At 41.4% G+C, this 24205-nt stretch overlaps 2 protein-coding genes across 2 annotated transcripts; both read right to left on the bottom strand.

Annotated features, from left to right (window-relative positions):
* Position 1: 1 nt before the first annotated feature.
* LOC102215365 (COPI coat complex subunit beta 2) lies at positions 2-11578 on the bottom strand. The gene is made up of 22 exons (XM_005738365.1): positions 11290-11578; positions 10683-10820; positions 10429-10515; positions 10110-10236; positions 9669-9817; positions 9218-9364; positions 7702-7801; positions 7476-7618; positions 7101-7300; positions 6725-6835; positions 5496-5584; positions 5287-5393; positions 5034-5177; positions 4774-4904; positions 4381-4588; positions 3946-4056; positions 3355-3569; positions 3149-3241; positions 2723-2903; positions 2494-2565; positions 1015-1992; positions 2-934 (listed from the first exon to the last, which is right to left on the bottom strand). The coding sequence occupies exons 1-22, from the start codon at positions 11290-11292 to the stop codon at positions 851-853; spliced, it is 3618 nt and encodes a 1205-aa protein (XP_005738422.1). The 5' UTR covers positions 11293-11578; the 3' UTR covers positions 2-850.
* Positions 11579-12094: 516 nt separating this feature from the next.
* Positions 12095-14401, bottom strand: LOC102215083 (retinol-binding protein 2). Its single transcript, XM_005738364.1, has 4 exons — positions 14279-14401; positions 13023-13201; positions 12816-12917; positions 12095-12557 (listed from the first exon to the last, which is right to left on the bottom strand). The coding sequence occupies exons 1-4, from the start codon at positions 14349-14351 to the stop codon at positions 12504-12506; spliced, it is 408 nt and encodes a 135-aa protein (XP_005738421.1). The 5' UTR covers positions 14352-14401; the 3' UTR covers positions 12095-12503.
* Between the last annotated feature and the right edge of the window lie 9804 nt (positions 14402-24205).

Here is a 24205-nt window from a genome sequence, read left to right as displayed (position 1 = left end):
GAATTATATTAGAGACTGTGGAAGCTCCTTTAATTTACTCGCCAAGAAAACAGTCACAGTAGCATGCAGTTTTTATTTCAAACAAAGGAAGCAGAAAACCATGTTAAACACACTAACAACAGCAACATTTTGTATGTTTTTGATCATTTAATAAGCTTAGAAATAAAATTATGACTTTATCATTTAAGACAATGCATAAAGTGGAATGGCATGCGGAACATTTAACTCGCATTGAACCGGTGCAATGGTAATTTGGAGTCTGATAAAATGCTGTGATGGGAGAGGTATTGCGATTCTTTCCTATGAAGGCTATGTTTCTGTCAGCAAGTAAAGCGTGAAGCACTTAGATTTGAGACACAGCAAATCCCAAAGTATTTATTTAAAGATACAAACCATTTAAAATAAAATCATAAAGGCACGCTAGCAACAATGAAGAAATGCCTATTTGTCTGTCAGTACATTTTTGGCTTTAATACTCTGCATATGCAGATAGTGTTAAAATACAGCCTGGTCTCATCAGAGTTGTGGCTGGAAACCAGCAAAACAGCTCTGTCCCACTGAAGCATAGACGGGCTTCCTAAGGGTTTTCACGGTGTCTGGCATTGTGCATCGAGAGCAGATACTTTGGGATTTGTGGGCTGCAAGGTAGGTGGGTTGGGCTTATTCCATTGTGTTCGATTAGTCTGGGATCTGGGCAGTTGGGAGGCTGTTTTTTGTCGTGTTTGGATAAGGGTTTAGGCCAGAACTAAGAACGCAAAATGCCTAATAATATTCACTTCAGTCTTAATTGTTTTGATTTATGAAACTCGCATCACTGAACAGAAAAAAATGGCTTGTGAAAGGCTAGTTTCTATTCACCCAGGAACTCTTCATCTAGGTTGACATCTGTGATGTCAATATCCTCCAGGTCAAAGTTGTCCAGATCATCCAGAGCCTACAGGTGTAAGGCAAAACGATTCTGGATTTAACATTCATAGCAATATTAGTGTAACAAACTTATAAACCTTTGTTTACCTCATCATTCGCCTCGAGGTCCTCTGGCAGTACCTCAGGTCTTTCAGGACCTTCCTCTTCCTCTTCTGCTTCATGGCCTTCTGCATGAGCTACAGTGAGGGCTAAAACCTCTGGCTCAGCCTTGTGAATAACAGGAGGCTTTACTGGAAGTTCTCCAGTTTGTTTCTCTTGTTCTCGTTCTTGTGCTGGGACAGGCTTCAGTACTGGCGCTGCATCTTCAAGCAAGTCTAGCAGAGGATCCAGGGTCAGCTCCGGTAAAATCTGGACAGCTGCGTCCAGCGCTGGAACATCTGCAGTTTCAAAAGAGATGAGCTCCTCCACTGCTGTGTGTGAAGGTGCTGTTTCTGCAACAAGTTCGCACGTAACAGGAGTCTCTTCTGTTTCTGCTGCTCCACCCATTGAACCTGGAACTTCTGAGGCGATCCTATTTTTTTCCAGATCTTGATGAATGATCATTTCCCCAGGTGCTATAGGCTCGGACGTAACTTCATTATCGACCGTCAGACCAGCGCTAACCAGGACATCCTCAGCTGCTAATGCCTCATTTGGCGCTTCATGTGTTGTTAGAGTGGTTTCTGTTTCAGAAGCACAGACAGCAGGTGGAGCTTCAGTTTCAGAAGATAATTCCTGAACGTCTTTCTTCATACATGACCTGACATCTTCCACAGGACTGAGCTGTACCATCTCAGCCTCCTCATCAGGCATCCTGGTGATTTCCTCTACAGAGACTAGAGTGTCTGCTTTAGTGCCCACCTCCACTGCTTTAAACTCGCCTGATTCTGACACTGCTTGTTCTTCTGTAGCAGCAGTAGGAAAAGGGTCTGCTCCTCTCAGGACAGATTCTTCTTCACTTGCTGAAACGGGATCAGTCGACTCTTGTTTTACTGAAGTGTCCTCCTCCACTACTGCAACTTTTGAATATTTACTTTCTGTTACTGCTGGCACACTGGTGGCCTCACTAATGCTCTCCGCCCCTTGCTTTAAAGAAAACACAGAACGATCAAACTCAGAAAAGGAGTTGCAGTGTTTGCTCAACCGCTGGCTTTAATTATCTATTTAAGTTATATCTTTTTTAAAATTTGGATACTACATTTAAGTTTTACAGAAGGAGCAACACTGTTCTCTTTCATGCACCATGTGCCAGACGTGGTGCATGAAAGAGAACAGTCAAGTGTGAAAGGAGCTGAATCAGTGGTAAATTTGAATGGGTTTTTTTTCGCTGCTCACAGTGAACCATTACAAATCTTTACAAATCTTTTTCATTTTTGTTATCATCCATTAGCTTATATTGTTACCCTAAAAACACATATTAGGTTAGGATATTACACTGTAGTCAAGATACCATGGAAGGAAATTAAAAAAGACTGGTATGCTGCTGTGACATTTAGAGTAGCTTAGGCACTTATTGACACACAGGAGCAGCCTGTTTGACTGCACTGACTGAATGAGCATGTGTAGAGATGAAGACTGTGCTCTCACCTCTGAGTCAGTGATTTCTCCTTTAGGTCTAAAACCTGCTGATTCCTCCAGAAGACTGCGCTCTTCATTTGGCTAAAGAACCAAAGAAATGGGAAAAGTGGGATCTCAGACTCTTAACTTATGTTCAAAGTATGAACAGCTATAGTCCAACGAGCTTTGCAGAAAATGCAAAAAATCTTAGATGCTGATTTAACTTTGAAAATACAGTTCGACTGACTCTCGCACTGACCGTAATGAGAGGGTATTCTGAAGCAGGTCTGACCCCGACATGAGTCTCCTTCAGGTACTGCTCAGCCAGCAGGGCTTGCTGGAAGCCAGGGAACAGGTTGGTGTACTGGCTGGGGTCAGCCAGAGCATCTGCTGCCTTCTGGTTGACCTTGGAAAGACTCTCCTTCCAGAGTTTCACCACCCTGAAGGAAGAGAGGCACACACATCGCCACAGTGATGCATAATATATTATAGAAATTCTAATTAATAAGAAAGAACATTTTTCTAAAAACTCTGATTCAGACTAGTAATTATTTCAACAGCTGGGAGGAAAACAGGCACACCAAGTGATACATGCAGAGGTTCTTCAGGACACAAACAGATAGGCCCACAGGCAAAGAGTGTTACACTTGGACATATGTTAGGTATTCATTAGAAGCAGCATTACCTTGAGACATGGCTGGGCACATATGTTCTTGCCAGGAATGCAGCTTCTGGCAGTCGATCTGTTTTGATCAAAAGGTCCAGACATTTGTCCACTCTGAGCAAGTACAAAAAAAACAAAGATGGTGGTGACAGAAAAAAAGAATAAAGTTTAAACACATAAGTCAGTTTAAAAACCTCCTTTGTGCTCTTTACCCTTGACGCACTAACCTCCCCTGCAGGAAGTAGGTGAGGAAGGCCACGTTGGTCTTCCCATCTCTCTCTGCCCCCTCAGCTAGTTGGCCCACCATGTCAACGTTGCCTGAAGTGGTGGCCAGAAGCAATAATCCCCCATAATCCTGAGCTTGGTGGAGACACTCCTGAGCCAAGCTAAACTGGCACTTTGTAGTTGCAAGCTCTGCCAGCTGCTTCCATTTTTGTTCTGACTGACTCGGCCCCCGCGAGCAGAGGTGCCAAAGAGACAGGAGAGCGGATTATCTCAGGACGAAAGGCATGAACCTCGACAACAAAACACTTTAAAGCGGTTACTAAATAAGGGACACCGGGTCTGTGACTCACACTCTCAGGCTTGTATAGGGGAAATAACTGATTCTGCTCACATTATGCATCAAATTACACAGCTGTTGATTAAAAAACAAAACCAATAATCATTGATTTATTTATGTGAATATACACCACACAACTATTCCACTCTGTAGCTTTAGCTAACTTTAGCATTTAGCTCAGAGTAGCACAGTGTCTAAAGACATCCTTACATAGCCGCTAACATTTAGTAGCTATAGAAATTGTCCAGGCTCTCACCTCCACTTTCAGGGCCAGTTGATAGGCTGTCTTGAGCTCTCCCAGCTGCAGAGCAAGTTCAAACTTATGCTCTGGGTCATTGGACACAGCGAGGGCCTGCTGCCTAAAGCCCTACACAGCACAAAATAACAATGTCATTAGTCTATATTCTGTATATTATCCTTTCTCACTCGTTGTGATGGCCAGAGGTAGAGGCTAGATATATGAAGCAAAATGAATAGGGGAAAAGTGACTGCGTGAGAAGCCAAAACCCTTGCATGATAAATATGTTTTATAAGAGACACACAGAAATTCTGCCCAGAGGTATCACACCATCTGGCTGCCTCATGTTCTGTAAATTATGCATTCGTCCAAGTCCTGAATTTTTACTCAGCCAAAGGAGCAAGAGAAGCACAAAGATGGATTTTCAAGGTAAAAGCTGGCATGCAAACATACCTGTTTCTCCAAGAAGCGGGCTACACGGGTCTGCTGCTTCTTGGGAATCGTGGGTAGAACCTTGTCAGCAGTGCTGAAGTCCTTCCTCATGACAGCTGTCTGATATTCTAGCACAGAAAGCAGCAGCGAATAGCTGATAACGTTCAGCTCCTTGTCTCCGAGGTAGAGACGGTCATCCTTCGGGATGTAGCCCAGCAGATACATCGTCCTACACCAAAGAAAGACTGTCTGTAGTTTTGAATTTACTGGATAGCAAGTGGAAATAAAACGTGAAATAAGACACTAAATGGATTCATAGCCATACAACAGATTTTGCAGCATTACAGGAACATTTATGAATATGCCAAGGAAAAAAAACCCAATGGATTTGCAGATACATATTTGTGAGTTTACCTGTCCATGTGAGCAATGGTGATTATCTCTCCTCCTACATAATAGCTGAGTCTGTTAACAGAGCTGGTGTAGACGAAGCAGTCTCCCACCCAAACCCCTGTCTTTACCACCTCTTGGACCTCCCCCAGCACCTGACCAGCAGGAAAAAGAGGACAGACATAAAAGAGATTGAAAAATGATCTAAAAAGGTAACAGAATTCTTCTAAGACGTCAAATTTTTACTTAAATAGTCTAGACAATTAACCATGTGAGTCTCTGACCTCAAAGGCAGCCTCTATCCCATCTTCTGTCACCCCTTCTTTAGACTCCTGGGCTGTGGACACTCGCTCTGGTAGGTAGCGCAGCACGAAAAAAGACTCATCTGTAGCGATACAGACGAGCTCCCCAGAGTCAGACCACAAGACCTAAAGACACAATTTAAAAAAAAAACAACAACAACTCTTATTAGAAAGCCACAGTAGTAAATTTAGTATCGATTTAAGCTGATAAAGTGCTCATTGGATTATAGCTGACATGTTTAGGCTGGATCTCAATACGCCGGATCAATTCAGAGCTCTCCCAGTCGTAAAAGGCCAGGCCGCTGTTTGACCTCACTCCTAGTAGGAAGCCACCAACGATGCCTGTAGGGATGCAGGATAGTAATACATAGGCACAGATACTCACACATATGCTCTCAAAAATATATTCAACAAATTCAAACAAAAACGTGACATGAAACTCACCTTCAGCTCCAAATTCGGGTTTGAATGTCTTCTTCTCTTTGAAGTTCTTAAATATTTTGACCACACTGTTGCTTTCTCTGACTGCATACCTATAACAATATTTATAATAATAATAATGATAATGTACCAGACCACAGGGGACTTACAGTAAGGCTAATCAGTCCTTTGACCATTTTCACGAGTACATATTTTGGGTTTATGTTGACAGTTCGATGAGCAAGTTGAAATCCTGTTTTTAAAAAAATCACTCTCCATATAATCATTAGTTATTATTAATCTCTGGCTTTTCTTCACAGCATGTTTTTGTCCTCTCTCTCTCTCTTTATCCCCAAACAGTCTCAGCAGATGGCTGCCGCTCCCTGATTGTCCGGGTTTCTTCCTGTTAAAAGGGAGTATTTCCTTACGATTGTTGCCAAGTGCTTTACTCGCTGGGGGGTTGTCTGATAACTGGACTTTTTGCTGTATTGCTGTAGGGCCTTACAATAACAAAAGAGCCTTAAGGCTACTGCGATTTAGCAAATAAAACTAAATTGAACTGATTTGAAATTGGACGATGTGTAAAATGTAAAAAACAAAAAAAGAGCAAGAACACTTTGCAAATCATATGGATGCTATGTTCATTTGCAAAAAGTACAAGGCAACATATCAGGGTTTGAATCAAGGAAGTCTGATTTTATCTTAAGGTTAAATTCATTTGATGTTACTATTACCCCTGAGTTACATCACATTAAGAATATTCTGTGATTTTTTTTTGGGGGGGGGGGGAACTGATGATGTAGATTTTTGAAAGCCAAATATATTTCAATTCTTGATGTAAAATATAGATATTTAGCTGCTCAACAGAGCCTCCTTTTTCATATTTCTTATTTCAAAATGAGCCAAATGGTTTTAATGGGCGATAGTTCTATCTTGCAAACAGGCCCATTTACACACCTAGACTCTTTTACTATCAAGCAACACTTCTGTAAATAGATTAAGATTTGCATTGCTGAAACAAGCTAGGTCTTCCCTAAAAATGAACTCAGTCCTCAGACCTTTTTTGGAAATTGGGCTGTACCACTCACCCTATAAAACTGCAACTTTTTACAGTGTTTACTGTTTCCAGTATTTACTCTGAGCTAATCAGCCTCTGCATATTTAGCATACGTGTGATATTGGTTTTCTTATCTAAGTCAGCACAAAGTACATTTTCTAAAATGCTGAGCCTTAATGTAAAGGTAAAGACTTACTGTGAAGAGTCATGTGCCCAGATAAACTCCAGAGCAGAGCCGAAGCTCTTGTTCCTCAAAGCCATGGCAGTATAGATGATATACTCCCCATCCCCACACACCACTACAAATCTGTCAGGGTGCAAATATACAAATTACACACATGATTATCAAATTATACTTTAAGATTTTTACCCCAAAGACTCCGTGAGCACGCAGGCTGCCACTATCTTACCTGCACTGAAACAATCATAGGCATTACACAATCACACTGCAGTTAGACATAAATCCAGTTCAAGTCTAATTTACACTTTAATAACGGTCATATTTTGGTTAGAGGAAAAAGAAAGATTAGTCAAAACCTCATGCTGTTTCCACCCAAAGCCTGGCGCTTTACCTCCCATTAGGGCTGTGTCTGATTGTCTGGGGGTAAATCTCACAGCTTCCCAGGTCTTTCACACTCAGAGGGAGCCTCTCTCCATCCCTTATCTCAGTCTCTGTCAGTGCCTTTAGGTTGGCCTGCTGCACTTCAGAGTGACGAGCCCAGATGACCTTCCCGCTAGAGTCCATGGACATGACGGGCTCCACTCGACCAATCTGAAACAAAGAGGGAGTGGATGAAGAAGGATTAAGAATAATAAAGGGAAACAAGAGAGAAAGGTATATGAAGAAATGGAGGACAGAGATGTTACATCATCAGCTGAATCTTAACCACGCCACTACTTAAAAAGTCCATTCAGAAAATCTGTGAGAAAACTACAAATATAACTACCTTGATGATGATGCTGCCTTCATCAAAGCCTATAGCCACACTGTTGGAGCCGGGCTGGCCACATATGCACCACACCCGCTCCATGCCATAGTTGAGTGTGTTTTCCAGCCGGTAGGTGTTGGAGTGCCACACACGAACAGTGCCTACGGAAAGGACAAAAGGTCAAACTTTAAGCAAGATGCCGTGCCCATTTGGGAGCAGAAACATGTACCAATGTTTGACCCACCATCTTCAGCGCCTGTGAGAATGATTGGCAGCTGCGGATGGAAGCTGACGCAGGTCACATTCTGAGCGTGACCTTCCAGAGTCTGAACACACGTTTTGTTCTAGGGAGATAAAGCACACACTGTTTCTTGTTCTTTTCACATGTGGTAAGTTTTTTATATGAATGCACATGAACGTGTGTGAATTGACTATATCAACGCTGAAGGACAACGACTTTGCATATAATGGCTATATAACACCTTCTTACGTTTACTTCTACTACAGATGCACCTCTTACTGTTGCAAAATTAAATGGGAACAGCAGAAATAGAAATGGTTACATAGATATGGTTTTGCTTTCCATTCATAATAACCATATGAGTTATTTAACTGTCCTGATTTAGCTGTATTTAGAATAAAAGGTGTTTATCTTTAAGCCTTTTTCTTATTTTGCTTTTTAGCATGTACAGTGTACATACATAAATTGTACCAGATATAGAAAAAAATCTAATACAAAGGCCCCTAATGTCCAAAGTAATAATGATAGCACTTAATTGTGTCTAGAACAGTCCCAAAGAAAACAAACACTTCATCAGGGCAAGGAAATTTCAGCTATGGCTACCAATGTTGGCTACAGTTTAAGGCAGACCTGAGAGTCTTTCAGTTACGTCTTCAGACTATATTTGCAATCTGTGCTTCACACTCTGATGCACACACACACCTCAGCCGCCTTAACTGAAAGCAGCTTTGCCCAAATGTTGTAGATGGAAACCAAAGATGAAAGACTCCTTGAGTTGAAGCTGTCATTAACCTTGAGTCAGCGCTACATGTTTTTCATATTTTTACACACTCTGGTAGATTGTGGATACTTTTATACAGTGCAGCAACATCACCGCTGGCTCAGAGAGCTAACTTCAAATATGAAACTATCAAAAGACTTGATAGTGCTTGATTATCTATTTTGGAGTGGCGATGAGAGTTTGGCCTTTTGTCCATCATTTTCCATGTTTGCTTTTATAGACGAAAGAGGAGTTACACTGATGCAGGAAAGATAACAGTGTTACCATTTGAGTGACCGTGTTTTTTATAGTGTTGATAATCAGACCATCCAAAAATCTCTGCATTACATTTTTTTGTTGAGTGAAATTCTAATATTTTATTTATATATTAGCCCTAATTAGCAGGTAGCTGTGTCTGTGTCATGCACTATGTACAGTGTTTGGATACTCCTTGCTAACCAAGCTAGTTACTGTTAGCGGATGAGTTAGACATGAAACTTTTCATCCACAAATCAAATCAAATACAAATGATCAAACTGAAGGCTTGAAAATAACAGTGGGTAATATGTCCATCTTTTATATACAGGTTATGGTGGAAATATTTTCTTAATACTGTAGTGTGTTGTTATTGTATTTATTGTTTTTGTGTACCTCTTTGCATGTTTTGTATAATAGATGTCACATAATTATGGCAATAAACTGTTTTGATCCTAGGGTGCAGAAAGGAAGAAAAAAGCAGTCTAGTGTGTTTGTGATAACCTGATAATCCCAGATCTTGACCAGGCGGTCATCAGCCCCTGATATGAGGTACGGCTTGTCTCCGCCACTGTAGTAATCAATACAATTCACTCCCTTCTCATGGCCCTCCAGAGTAAAGTTGGGAGTCTTGGAGCCCAGCTGCCACACCTACAGTACAACAATTGAGTTGTTTATCACTGAGCAACTGAATAATGTCAGCAAATTACTGCTCCTGTCTCACTTAAATTGTATTGTTAGCAGTAGTGTTTCTCAAAATGAAGACCACCAATCCCCCTTTTCTTCTTCCTGTAGAGAAACTACACCTGTGTGTTCCTCCTTTTTGTCTCCTTTAACTTCATTTAAACTGAAAAACACTTTCATTTCTTCATGGCTTACAGCGGTCTTCCTTGCCTGTTCTCACAATTACTTTCCTGTATTCGCTAGGTGTGCTTGTGTGTGCGTATGTGTATACCTTAATAGTCCTGTCCAGAGAGGCACTGGCAAACTGGTTGGTATCTCTGGGGTTGATGACAATCTGCATGACATAGTGAGTGTGTCCCTCAAACACCTGACTGCACAACCACTTTCTGTCCCAGTCCCACAGCTTGATCAACATGTCATCTAAAAACACGGAAACACGAGAAACGTAATTTCAATTCAATTTTATTTACACACCGTAGCACCACATCACAAAAAAAAAAGCCAGACACGAAAAGGCCATCCAACTGCTGTGATCGGTTGGGGTGAGGGAAAAGGCAAGGAGAGAAGAGCGTAGAGAGGCAGTAAACAAGAAGCAGGAAAAAACATGATGATGATGATTACAGCTTGCACAGTTTAAAAAGTTACATGCATGAGGTCATTTTATATGAGAGCATTTGTGTTTATGTGAGTATGTGCGGTGGCAGTTTCCTACCACTGCTGGTGAGGATGTACGGCTGTGTGGGGTGGACAACGATGCATCGGATGTAGTCAGAGTGAGCCTCAAACAAGTGAACTCTCTCCAGCGTGTTGTAGTTAAACACTCGGACCTGCATGTCATCCTGCAGACAGTCAAAGAGATTTGAATTTCTCTGCCAATTAGAAACGGGTCATCTACCAAAGCCAACATTACACACAACAGACTCATTCTTTTTAACCTTAAAACTGTCACATTTGTATTGGTATTTGCACAAAAAACATACAGTAAAAATAAAAGAATTGAATCAGCAGTGCACATGAATTCAAATACTTACGGCTCCAGTGATGACCCAGTGTTTCCTGGCTATGAACTTGGCCACTCTTACAGGCAGATCACACAGCTCGAATGTTTTCACTATCGTCTACACACAGAAAAAAGCCCCATGCTGTCAGACTACATCACCATTAAAGACATCAAAAGCACAGATGAAGGAAGATGAAAAGATTGGTTATTTCATGTAACCACTTAACGAGCGATTAGGGGGGAGATCAAATGGCTTTGTACAAATGTGCAGAGATGGATGGTGACCTGTGTTTCATGGTTCCAGACCACCACGGTGCCGCTGTAGAGGCTGACCACCATCCACGGCTCAGTGGGATGGAGGTCCGCACTCTTCACCCGGTCTGACCGAGCTGTCAGCTTCCGCTTGATGTCCAGTCTCAGAGGCTGTGGAATAAGAGTGAAAAGACAAAGAGATAATAACGCTGCAAAAATATGTTAAAGTAAGCTTTAATCATCCAATTTTGTCAGTAATCAGCGTGTCTCAGCTGCGGTTTGATTTCAGTTTTTGGCTACCTTGAGGGTGGGGTTGTGTCTGTTGATACTTCCCATACCAGATTTTATATGCATGCCTGCTCCATAACAACAAGTCCTTTCAAGTCTTTGCATAACTCTGCTTATTTAGTATTACGAATGCATGTTCAAAATATCCAACAACCAAAGGACAAAAGTGTTTTTTTCAGCCTTTTCATTGTCTCATTTTGAGAGTTTAAGACATACAAAGTTATTCCAAGTTATTATGTCACAATTATTATGTCGCTGACAAACACCCTTAAAAAAACTGCAAACGAAATAACTATAATTTTTTTCTTAAAGAATAGTCACATAAACAGTTTAGTGTTTCAGTTGTACCTACCATGGCTGCACATCGGTGAGTCTCTGCGGTGCTGTCCACTGTAAATACGGGCCTCACTGCTGCCTGCCTGTGGAGCTCAGCGGAGGAAGTTTCTGTAAGAAAGTTCGAGGAGCTTCAAAAACTACCTCCGGTACAGATTTTCCAAAATAAGCCTGAACGCCCAAATTTCAACAGCGTTATAAAGCCGAATATAGAACCACAAGGCTCAGTATAAACACCCGTCTTGTAGATTTTGCTAGCTTTAAAGGCGTTTGTGCAAATAAGTGACTAGTATTTCTTCAATAACAAGATGCTAGCTCTGCATGTTCACACTTAGGAAAGCTAAGCTAGCAGTTGTTCTGCACATATAAATATGGTTCAGAAAATACCATTTTACAACAGGTTTTCTCGTTATCAGAGCTACACATTAGCTGTGAATAATTTTTTAACTATTAGGTATAGTAATTAATGCAACACTAAATATATAAAGGTAGATATTTCAACAAGTTACAGTGGGCTATACGGGATAGATTGTATCCCGTTTTACAGTATGTATGCAGGTTTATATATGTGCTGCTTCCTGTTTTTTGGGGGTGAGCACCATTTCAAACACATTTCAATTCGTATATCTCAGCAACAGCATAAATCTTTTCTTGTGAAGACAGAAATTTCCGGCCTGTATATCTCAGCCGCTGTGTGTTTACACAGCTTCCTCCAACGTGGATTCTTGCGCATTTCCTGTAGAGGCAACACACGGCATCACTTGTACACTTTTACCTCCGCATTTGGTTCTCAATAATTTCCAAGCAAATTATTATTTTGGTCTTTTATTTACGTTTGTCTGACAGTAGAACAGATGAACGTTATTTTCTGACGCATTCCTTTATTCATTCTGGCGTGTATAATTAGTATTTCTCTGTTTATAGTTTAGACATCAGACATTATTACATACATTACTTACATATCAGAGAAACCTTTAATTATAAAAGTTAATTTTAATGTATAAAACATACACTCTTTATGTGTTTAAAAGCCTGTACTTTTTAATCCAGTGCTGGATTTATGAGCAAGGTTGGACTTCACTTTTTGTATGCATTTAATAAACAAAATATATCATATCAAAATCACAGTAAATTAGAAAAGTTGTGTGACATCAGTTTATTGCAGCTCTCCATAATCACATTTAAAAAAAAGACACAGCAGACGGTTTTGTGCAGTTGAACTTCATTCCCATGTTATTTCGCCTTCTTAAATACTTGGTGGCAGATTTTGTCGAGAACGTGGATTTCCTAGAAGAGAGGGTACAGACCTTCAGACTTAAAGTCCAACATGGTGCAACACATGTCTGTCTAGATTACACAACAAGGCTGAGCCCGCATGCGTGTTGTTGTTTTTTTAGATAGTGATTCATTATCTTTGTTATGACATTTAACTGACTTAATGGATAAGATTCCAATAAGTAAGTTTAACTGCTTTTGAAAGATTCAAAACACAAGAACATCTAAATATATGGTGGAAATTTCCCAGCATGTCACATTTTTTCTTACCAGGTGTAGTAGGTCTCCCTCAATCCATTGTCTCCAGCCACGATTTTCTTTCTCCCCCTTCTGAACACACACCAGCTTATCCCCATCCCAGGTAACTAGTGTCTGTTACACCACAATATAGGACAAAGACATAGCGCTTAATGCATCACTGGTTCAACACAAGGTGCACTTGTTAAAGGTTCTAGGAGTAAACAAATTCAGTCCTACCTTGACCTTTCGGCTGTCCAGTCCCTTTGTGTACTCCTCAAACTCCTCACCCACGGTGAAGTTGACTTCGTAGTTTCGGAAGGTGCTGAGGGTCTTCGTTTCAAACTTGTCTCCATTCTGGACTATCACTTTCGTCTGATGCAGGTGGACGGCGATCTTCCTGGTGGCAAAGTCAATGTCTGCAAGCATGCAGGGATGCAAAAAGTGAACGCAGTGTCAGCTGAGGCATCAACTCTTTGTGGGTCTGTGAAGAATATTCTGTCCTGTCTTTGTGTGTGCGTGCACACACCCAAAGCACACATCCAACAGAAATACACACAACACCACAGGCCACTTATTATGATTCCTCTCCTGCCGGTCCTTTTGACAGTTTTGTTTACCCTTTAAAAATGACCTTGCTCCCAGTCAGAAGAGGCCTAAATGAGTTTTCCATCCTGCTCAGTTTGGGCTCTGCCAAAGAGAACCACCCATCCTGACCGTTTAGATATTCATATCCCATTTGCCCTAAAGTGAAAATTCAATTTCTTCCCATCACTCTTACAGATGAGGTCCCTATATTTACCCATCTAAATGATATTTTTGACCCATTTCCATAAGGATGTCATTTTCCCATCCGCTGGATGGAAATGAGGCGGAGGCATTGAGGATTTCCTGGATTTCGTGTGAGCCGAGTGTACTGAGGGTTGTTTTATGAATTGCAGATAGAGTCGTGAATAATGAAAGTGTTTCTGGGCCTGATCAACGACACGCCAAAAAAAAAAAAAAAAAAAGGAAGGAGAGCCTTTTTTTCCCCTCCTTTTTAAAAAATTGACGAGCTGGCCCGCTGCCTGATCCAGGGTCGGAATCTGTCTTCCATTTCTGCGGATCGTGGAGGATGAAAATGCAGAAAGGAGTGAATCAATATTTATTTGGCGTCGTAACAGACGGCAACCGCTCACAGAGTGGAGGTTAACTCGGCCTGACAGCAGCTCAATGAGGAAATGAAGCAGTGCCATAGCACTCTTCTTTTTTTTTCCCCTCCTCTTTCCACTGTCTTCATCTGTCTCTCACGCTGCTGCTCTCTCATCTTTTCTGTCACACACATGCTAGATTTCCTGCCCAGACCTTCCTGTCTATTTGGCTGCTTTTAATTACAGCACTGTAACTGAGCTACAGTAAGCTACAGTGTGTGTTTTTGGGTTGGTTTTTTAAAGAAAGTTGTCAAGCCAAATTGTCTCGTTCTATGCCGTATCAGATGTTGCATGAGCGTGACTTACCGAGGGCTTTCATGACGTCCTCAAAGTTGTCATTGCTCACCATCTCCCAACGTCCATTGTAATCTGCAGGCATGTTTGACTGGTGTGCGTTTGAAGGCAGGAGTTTACTGTAACGTGTGTTTGTTAAGCAGAGAGAGAGAGGCAGTGCGACGCCCAGCCCTTTATATATACTGTGTTTGTTCCTGTATGTGTGTGTGTGTGAAAGTGCTTGAGTGTGCATGTGTGTGTGTGTTCACACTTATACCACTATGTGAGGACTATGCTTGTGGGAACCAACATTTCCCACAAGCTTGAGGGTCAAAATGTGGTTTTAGTGTCAGGGTTACAGTTAGGTTATGGTTAGGTTTAGGCTGAGGTTTGGGGTTAGGCATTCATTTTTGATGGTTAGGGTTAGGATGAGCGGCTAAGGAAAGCATTATGTCAATTAGATGTCCTCACTAAGGCATAAAAGGGAAGCATGTGTGTGCGTCTGTGTGCATGTGTGTGTGGACCAAAGGACAGGGTCATTGTTTGTCCTTTCAGTGAGTGTGTGTGTGTGTATGTATGCAGAATAAGCTTAGGTTTGCATTTTTTGCATTGTAAACACACTCATGTGGGTTTGTGTGTAATGTTGTGATATAAAATCTCATATTACCTACAGCTGAGAGTAGACTTTGTGCATGCTTCGAGTTCCGAGCATCACACTGATGCACTGTAAAGAGTCTCCTGCACTTGTTCCAATCTCCATTTCCAACTTCCGCAATCACTCATTCTAATGTGCTGGAGTGGCGATGAGCTGTAGTGGAGCATGGAGATGTGTGCTGATTACCTTAGGGATAGGTTTGGGAGTTTTGCAGGGGAGACATTCTTCTCTCTCTTTTTTTTTAACTTCAAAGGAAGAAATTCTGTTGACTCAAACACAGACTTTTTTTTCTTTATTGGCAAATCGTTTCTTGATAAGATAAGACACTCAGTCCTCAGTCAGCTGGAGTTACTTTATCAGCAATTGAGTGTGAGTGTGTGCTCACATTTTTACAACACAGTCTTTCTCTGTGTTAATGTCTGAGCTGCTTAGTTCGGGTTAATGAAAAGTTTCTGGTTGGTTTATGTGTGCGGGGGTTTCGGCATTGGATCACAGTTCCTTATTTGTGTTTAAGAATTCTGAAAGCTGCCATCTAATCCAGTCCTCTTCCATGTCTGTTCATTGAATCAGATACCCCAGCAGAGACTGTGTCCCACACAGAGCCAATATGACTCACTCTCTGGATCTCTTTCAGAAGCTGCAGTGATTTTCATAAAATATTGTGCTGTTGTCACATGGTTTCACAACGGCAGCGGTACCGCGCGCTCCCTCAGCCTTAACACCGGCTCTCCACAAGGCTGTGTACTGAGTCCCCTACTGTACACTCTGTACACACATGACTGTGTTAGTTCCCACCCAGACAACGCAGTCATCAAGTTTGCAGATGATACCACCGTGGTGGGGCTCATCTCTGGGGGAGATGAGACGGCGTACAGAGTTGAAGTTCAGAGGCTGTCAGATTGGTGTGTAGATAACAACCTGGACCTCAATACCAACAAGACAAAAGAACTGGTAGTTGACTTCAGAAGGAGGAAGTCCGAGCTGCAGCCTGTCAGCATCAACGGGGAGTGCGTGGAAAGGGTCTCCAGTTTCAAGTTTCTGGGTGTGCACATAGACACAGACCTTCAATGGAGCTCTAACACCTCTGCGGTTTTAAAGAAGGCCCAACAGTGTCTCCACTTTCTGAGAATCCTCAGAAAAATGGAGCTGAAGAAGGAGCTGCTGACCGTCTTCTACCGCTGCTCCATTGAAAGTGTGCTTGCATCGGTGTGTGGTTCTCCAGCTGCATCACAGCACAGAGAAAGGCACTCCAGAGGGTCATCAATATGGCCCAAAAAATCATTGGACATCCTCTTCCCTCCCTGAAGGACCTGCACAGCACTCACTGTCTCAAGAGGGCACGCAGCATCCTACGGGACGGTACACACCGAGGACACCGGGTGTTTAAGCTGCTGCCGTCTGGCAGGAGGTTCAGGCTGCTGAGGTCCCGAACAAATAGACTCAAGGACAGCTTTTACAACAGGGCAATAGCCCTGATCAATGCAAATAGCTGACCTGACTGGCTACCTACCTGGACTTTTTTTTTCTTTGGGGGGGCTTTAACAACAGTAAAAACAGTAAAAATAATAATATTTATATTTATAACAACGTGCAATAATAATTAATGTGCAATAATAACAGTGTGCAATACAAATACACTTATTCTTCTTTTTTATTACTAAGTTATTATACTGTGTTGTGTTGTTTGTGTTGCGTTGTGATGTGTCGTATCGTGTCGTGTTGTGTTACATGTGCCGACGTAGGACAGTTTTCCAATTTCATTGTACTATTGTACTATGTATGACTGTGCAATGACAATAAAGAGTTATCTCTTATCTCTTATCTCTAATTTTCCAAGATTCTGAGACCTTTAGCAACTCTCATTGTATTCATTTTGTTAAAGCCGCCACCTTGAAGGTTCTGGCACAAAGTGATCTCACCCAATGGTTTTATTTTCATCAGCAGCACATAAAGCAAAAAACAGCTCAGGTAAAGCCACTGTATAGGCTTCTACCTGCCCAGCACAAACAACAGTTAGTTGACAACAAGTCAAAAGCTGGTTATTTAAAAGAGAGCAAAAAAAAAAATCTATGAGGCTGAATAACAGACTTAATTTATGTTTGTTGAATGTATAGAAACTGCAAAAATAAGAGCTTTGTATATTTAACAGTATGTCAGACAGATGCACACTCCCCAAGCCCTCAATAAAATCAAGCATTATACATTTAACATAAGAGAACATAGATTCTATAAACAGTTACACAACAATGACACTTTAAGGTACACCTGCAAGGTAGATGGATGAATAGATGAAATTGTCAATACTGAGGTCTTATATTATTAGTGCAAAAATGTACATGTGCAACACTGATTAAAAAAGAAAGAAAAGTAAAAATGAAGTTACTCAAAGCAGAGTTAAAATAAGACTGACTGAGTAGTGCAAATTGCATAACTAATATGTACACTATAGATCTAAGAACAACAGCTACAGCAAGGTATAATACAGACATATGTGTGTGGAATCGTATGCCTGACAGGTGTGTTCACCTGTCATACACAGAAGAGTTATAAAGTTTTCTAGCATTAAAGCAGTCTTTATGGCAGTGTGGTTGAATCAGTGTGAGAGCAAAGGAGCTCTGCTGAATGTGGAGTGGAGTGAGTGTGATGTGTCGTCCTTGATGCAGCAGTTTGTTCAGTGCCCTCCTGTCCTGATCTTTAGTCAGTGTGGCTCTTGCGCAAGGTCTCGATCAAATGAACAGGAACGGCAGAAAGGGCCTGGAAGCCTTCCACGGGGCTCAGGAGGTATAGCATAGGCTGTCCACTACTCAGATACTTATTATTCAATCCTTCCTCTGCACTTGCACAGGTAAATTGTTCACTCATTCACACATGTTCACAGCCAGAATAATTGAATGTTTCTTGTAGTTTAATGTGCTTTGAGCAGTTTATAAGATTTGAAAAACTCTGTGCACGCTATCTATTCACTAAAAAGTATGAGGGACTTTATGAATGTGCATCTTTTGGCCAACTTGGAACACTTGTGATGATTCAATATGAAATATTGCTGCTCTCTCTGCTCTGGACAGTAGAACAGGCTCTGCTGTAAAAAAAAAAGATGTTATGAACTGAAGCAAAATCTAACAAAAGTTGAAGGGTTGTTTGCTTATACTGCCAAGTTGCTAATCACATCTGATCAAAGTGCACCAGCACAGCACTGATAAAGCAAATTAGTAGAGGTTGCTTTCCCCCTTTAACATTTTAACTTGAGCTTGATTGGTGGCTGTTTCTGCATATTTAAGGTTAGAGAGAAAACTATTGCACTTATTTATCCTAATTAAAAACCACATTTCTAACTCACAATACAGAACTGTGCCTGTACATCACAACAGTTTCTACCTGTATCTACCTACACTTTGAAATGTGGACTGCTCTTCATCAAAGTTACAATAAACTAAACTAAACTGAACTAAACACACGAACAGCTTTACTCTTGATGTCTTGATGACACACTGGGTAGTCATTAACAGTTTATGCTGGAAAAAGCATTTGATCATCTACAAATGTCTCACAAAGCTACTTGATACCAATATTTTCATTTTGGAGAAGGATTGTGGGCTGTAACTGTGTCCCTCTCCGTAAAAAAAAATCTTGCATAGTCTGGTTACCGGCAACGTTTGATCTTTTCAAGAGAGATTGGTTCATGTAAACCACGCTTCAAACACAGCAAATTTCCCTTTAGCCCTGAGGAGAAGCATTATCGAGAAGCACAAATCTGAGAAATGCTACAAATCATTTCGCAACCCAGATGTTTATCAGTTCGCATGAGAGGGAGTCCTGCAAACAACATCAAGACCACAGCATCCAGCCCTGAATTAGATAAGAAGAAAGGTAACAGCAACACCTGCAGAAATCTCTACAACTGACTAAATATTAAACCGTGCGTCCATTATATGAACATCAGCTTCATGCTTTTAACTGAACTAATCAAAAAAAACAAAACTGTTACTCTCCAGAAAAAATAAAACGGAAAACTGGACGTCTGAAATTTAGCGAAAAGAAGTAGAAATATTGAACTTCATAGTCGCATCTTTATCCTTGGTTTGATTTCTCTTTTTTTGTAGTTTTTTAAATAAAAATGGAACTCCACACTAACTCTAAATCCTCACCACTAGTGATGGGATTTCCGGCTCTTTTTAGAGAACCGGCTCTTTCAGCTCCAAACCGGCTCTTCAGGTTGTTTTGTTGCTTTAATTAATTTATTATTATGGCTCAAGAGTTGGGAGCTCGCCTTGTAATCGGAAGGTTGCCGGTTCGAGCCCCGGCTTGGACAGTCTTGGTCGTTGTGTCCTTGGGCAAGACACTTCACCCGTTGCCTACTGGTGGTGGTCAGAGGGCCCGGTGGCGCCAGTGTCCGGCAGCCTCGCCTCTGTCAGTGCGCCCCAGGGTGGCTGTGGCTACAATGTAGCTTGCCATCACCAGTGTGTGAATGGATGGATGACTGGATGTGTAATGCTCTTTGGGGTCCTTAGGGACTAGTAAAGCGCTATATAAATACAAGCCATTTACCATTATTAACAATAATATAAAATTATGCACAAAAGAAATTACTAATGTAAAAAAATGCGATGACCTCTAGAGACAAAGCATGTACAAACTCCAAAACACATTTCTAGCGTTAACTGAACTTCCAAAACAGAGCTACCTAGATCACTTAAATTACACAATTGAAAGCATATGTGTATTCTCTGTTGAGGTCAGGAAAGCGTTTCCGCTCCCTGAAGACCAACACAGAGAGACTGAGGAGGAGCTTCTTCCCGCAGGCGATACGGTCTCTCAATCACACCACCACACAGTACTGACCCACACATACAGTTCTTACACACACACTGGACATTCTGGACATTGTTTTCACTTCATCACTTAAATCACTTTAAGCATATTTGCACTGCACAGGACATAATGTGGATTGCACAACACTGGTCACTACATTCTTCATTTCTGGTTAATACTTGTACAGCTGCTGTTATTGTGTATATATTTATTTATATTTCTTCATACATTCTTACATAGTTCTATATTGTGTATTTTGTTGTACAGTTATTTTATTTTCAACTTTTTTATATATTTTATCTTATTCTTTCCCAGTTAAATTTACCCTTCATTCTAATTTGTGTTGTACAGTTATTTCATTTTTAACCTTAATTTATATTTTATTCCTTCCTAGTTAAATTTACCCTTTTTAATTTTTCATATTTATTTCCTATCTTATTCATAGCCTTTTCCTTTTTTGTTTTTAGGTCACGAGCAGTTGTCCAAGCATTTCACTACATATCGTACTGTGTATGACTGTGTACGTGACAAATAAAATTTGAATTTATTTATTGTTTGTGCATTTATACACAAGCACTCATATATATTCAAATAATTTAAAAAAAAAGTTTACCTGTTATTACCACACACCAAATCCAGTCGTTGGTACTTCCTGGCTTGTGTAGCCACTAGGTAACAAAAGCTCAACACTGCGCCCAGCATCCTGAAGCACTTCTGTTGTCTTTTGTACGTGTTTTGAGTTTTTATGTGCTTCTGAGTTTTTACGTGTTTTGGAGTTCGTACATGTTTTGAAGTTTGTATGTGTCACAAACAAGGATGCAGTGGACTCAAGAGCAGACTCAATTGCTCGAACTATGTACAATTTATTGAAAGGCAAAGGAACTTAAACAAGACTAGGTCTAACAGAAATCATTCGCAGGAACTGAGGGAGGCCTGAGGGCGGAGAAACGGACGTAGAACACAGGGAGGACACGGGCGGGAACTTCTGCAAACACAGGAGAAGGGTTTTACTGAATGGGAAACAATTAAAGGGCAGAGGTGAGTGGTACTAGTGGAGAGTCTTGGGCTTACTTGAAAACACCGGCTATTAGGCGGGGAAGGGGTTGCCGTGGGAGCGTTCCAGGGATGGTTGAGAGTGTGGGGAGGCTGGTCCAGGTTCCAAGGTGTCCAGGGAGGTTGAAGTACGGGCTGGAGGGCAGGCTGAGGAGAAGATGAGTGTGTGGTCCTCGGGTTCTGGGCAGATGGGAGAACGGGACGGAAACAGAACCAGCACTGCTGGTGAGTACGACGGGTGATGAATCTGGAGACGGAGGACACATTAACCCACGATCCAGGCACACAGAGTCTGAGCACAGAGGAGGCCAAGTTTACCATGGGTGGTAGCAGGACGAACTGGCGAGGAGTAGCAGGCAGTGCTGGCTTAAAAACCCTCTAGATGGAGCCCCGGAAATTGGAAGCAGGTGATGAGCTGGCCAACTCCACCCCAGGGGGCGGACAAAAGGAACCTGGACCACACCCGACCAGAAACTCCCACAGCATATGACAGTATGTGCTTTGTCTGTAGGGGCCACCGTAAATATACTTTTATTTATTCCCTCCGTATAAAATGTAATAAATAAATCATATAATACAAAAACCAACTATTCACATTTCAACTTTTAACTATTTAAATTTTCAGCTTTTTCCTTTTAAACAAATTTAAAGTGAAACAACACAAAACACTGCAAACCACAACACAATTAAATATAAATTAAAATATGAAAACGAAAAGAAGATGCATATTCTCTGCCAAATGGGCCCGCATGAATAAACTTCCTGAATCCTTTATCATCTGCAACTGAAAATAGTTGTGGATGATTACTATACCTTTCTAATGTGATGTTGTTGTCCCTGGCTCTCTTTCTCTCTCCCTCCCGCTCTGTTCCTGTGCTACTGCGAGTGCAACCGCCCCTTCCCCCTCTGCCCAGCGCAAAGAGCAAAGCGGAAAAAAAGTGCGAGAGAGAGGGTGAGAGAAAGAAAAATAAAAAACCCACGGCTCGCGATAAGGAGCCGGCTCGTGTCGTTCACTTCAAAGACCCGGCTCTAAGAGCCATTTCGTTCGCGACCGACACATCACTACTCACCACTGCTATGAACGAGTGTGGAGGGAACATCATTTAAGGCTTCATGGTTCTGTAGGGACAGCAAATTTGAATTTGAATTAAGGAGAATGTCAGGGCAGCAGTTCATCACCTGAAACTTATGAAAGGTCAGCAACGCAACCAGGCAATTTATCCACAGCCCAGGAAAAAGAAAGAAGAAAATCCATGTTTGTGAGGCGCTAAATCCTGACTTCACACCAAATGAGATGCTGTGGTTCGTTAGGAATATTGATAGACTGAGATTGGACTGAGAAATGATTACCACTTCCTACTGTTCTTTGTGTAATTACCATAGGCAGCCACAGGAAGCATCTATTGTTAATGCTAAAGGAGTTTGTATGAGTTACTGCAGTAACACTTACTTCTTGTTGTGTGTTCATCTCTTTGTTTGTAAGATGAAGTCACATGAAGGTGAGCTTACATTTGATAAGTGAGGGTTCACCAAGCTTTCCTCGCTGCCGCACACACAGCAGAAAACGAAAAAGTCTCTTTCTTCTCAAGTTCCCTCTCTACAGTTTCCCCATTTTACCACACAGGGGCGATGTTGCTACACACGAGACAAAGTACCTCGTGAGACCTTGTGAGAATATCTTGGACTCTGTGCAAAAATATTAGCACATTTCATACTGCGATCAAAGTTAAGACGACACGGAGCCATCTGGGAACTGAGAGGCCGACTTAGTGGAAATCTGTTCATGTTTTTTTCTTTTTTTGTTAGGTTAAAGAAAAGTATTAGCTGATTTATAGTAAACACAAAGACAGAGACGGTTAATTACACAGAGAATGACAAGCAGTCCCCTAAGAAAGAATGGCTGCAACTATGTGCACATGTGTGCACGGCGTCTCATAAACGTATGCAAATGCAATTAGGGTAGTTTTAATAATGCATGACAGTGCATCACATTTTCAATTCTGCCTGATTCACACCTAATGGCACAGCCCCCGTAACCTTGTAGGCACACACTGCATTGACATTTACTTCTGTCAGCTGATTACACACTTCCTTGTGTGTGTGTGTGTGTGTGTGTGTGTGTGTGTGTGTGTGTGTGTGTGTGTGTGTGTGTGTGTGTGTGTGAGAATGTGTTTCAAGATATCTTCACAACTTGCCTGCAACGTTGGCATCTAACTGATACACATCTTTGAAATAGTCTCACGATTCTGTTTCCTGCTAGACTTCACACCTACCCACCTCCCCACCCCAACTTGTGAGTGCCTTATTCCACTTATCTCAGCATAATCTTTTTAACGGTGAGATGTCGTGCATTGTGCTCGCATTCTGCGTCAGTCTCCACAAAATGCGATTTCAATATCCCGTCCAATGTAATTCAATTTGCTTCATTAGTGTGGCATTCAAAGCTTTGCATTACGAAGTCTTTACACCCCCGTGCAGCTCCCGCTTTGGGCTTCTCATCCCTCCCTCATCTCTTCCTCCTCCCCGTTGTTTTAAAAAACATCAAAGGTTAGATTAATCACAATCCTCAGAGGAGACGGATGACTGAGAGAAGTCTGCTCTTTGTTATGAAATCTTAGTTGCAGATTTCAGCAGAGAATAGATATATTTGCAGTATTTTTCCTTCATCCCACCCATGGATTCTAATAGTGCAGTGTCTTGCTGTGTGCTTTGATGTCCCAGTGAGAATTGAAAGGGCCCCAATGTTCCCACACAAATGAATGTTTTTTTTTTTTTGCTTTTACCCTCCTTATGGAAGCCTGTTTGGGAAAAAAAGAAGCTCAGCAGTGTTACATGCATCAGTACACACTGAAAAATACCCGTGTTAGAGGAAATTGCGCAAACAGGGGGAAAGCATGCTCACGCGCACAAAAAGATGCATAAAAAGACATTTTCATCCTAAATAACCTTTGCAATTTCAGACAGAGGACACAATCCAGGTAGAGTGTAAGTCTGTTTTTATTGCTTCTGCACTTTTACAAATGATATGCAGGGCTTTAGACTGCAGAAAATAATAGATCTGCTGGTTATACAGTGTTGCTGTCAATACACAGGGTCCTTTCAGGTGTCAAAGACACGCTCTGTGGAGGTATCCTTTGTCAAGGTCACTCAATGTGCACTGCAGGCTGCTTCATAAAAAAAAGAAAAAAAAGAAGAAAAAAAGCCCCAACAGTCAGATCTACAAAGCAACCTCTGCTTCCTGTCATTTGTACAGAATGCTGCCATGAATGTATGCATGTGCTGCATGCACTCAGCTGCGCTTGTTTGTCCATTTATGCATGCTAAATGATTCACCCCCAACCAATCAGCATCGCTACATGTGTTCTTTGTTGCTTGCCTGCACCGAGTCTATCATTCTCACAATAAATCAAAATCTTGTTTTTACACCTCTGTGTGGACTCATT

This window comes from Pundamilia nyererei, unplaced genomic scaffold (assembly GCF_000239375.1).
Source record: "Pundamilia nyererei isolate P.nyererei 1_Seehausen unplaced genomic scaffold, PunNye1.0 scaffold00083, whole genome shotgun sequence".
In the NCBI taxonomy this organism is placed as follows: domain Eukaryota; kingdom Metazoa; phylum Chordata; class Actinopteri; order Cichliformes; family Cichlidae; genus Pundamilia; species Pundamilia nyererei.
The sequence above is the reverse complement of the archived record's forward strand: the minus strand, read 5'-3'. Positions and strand labels throughout refer to the sequence as shown.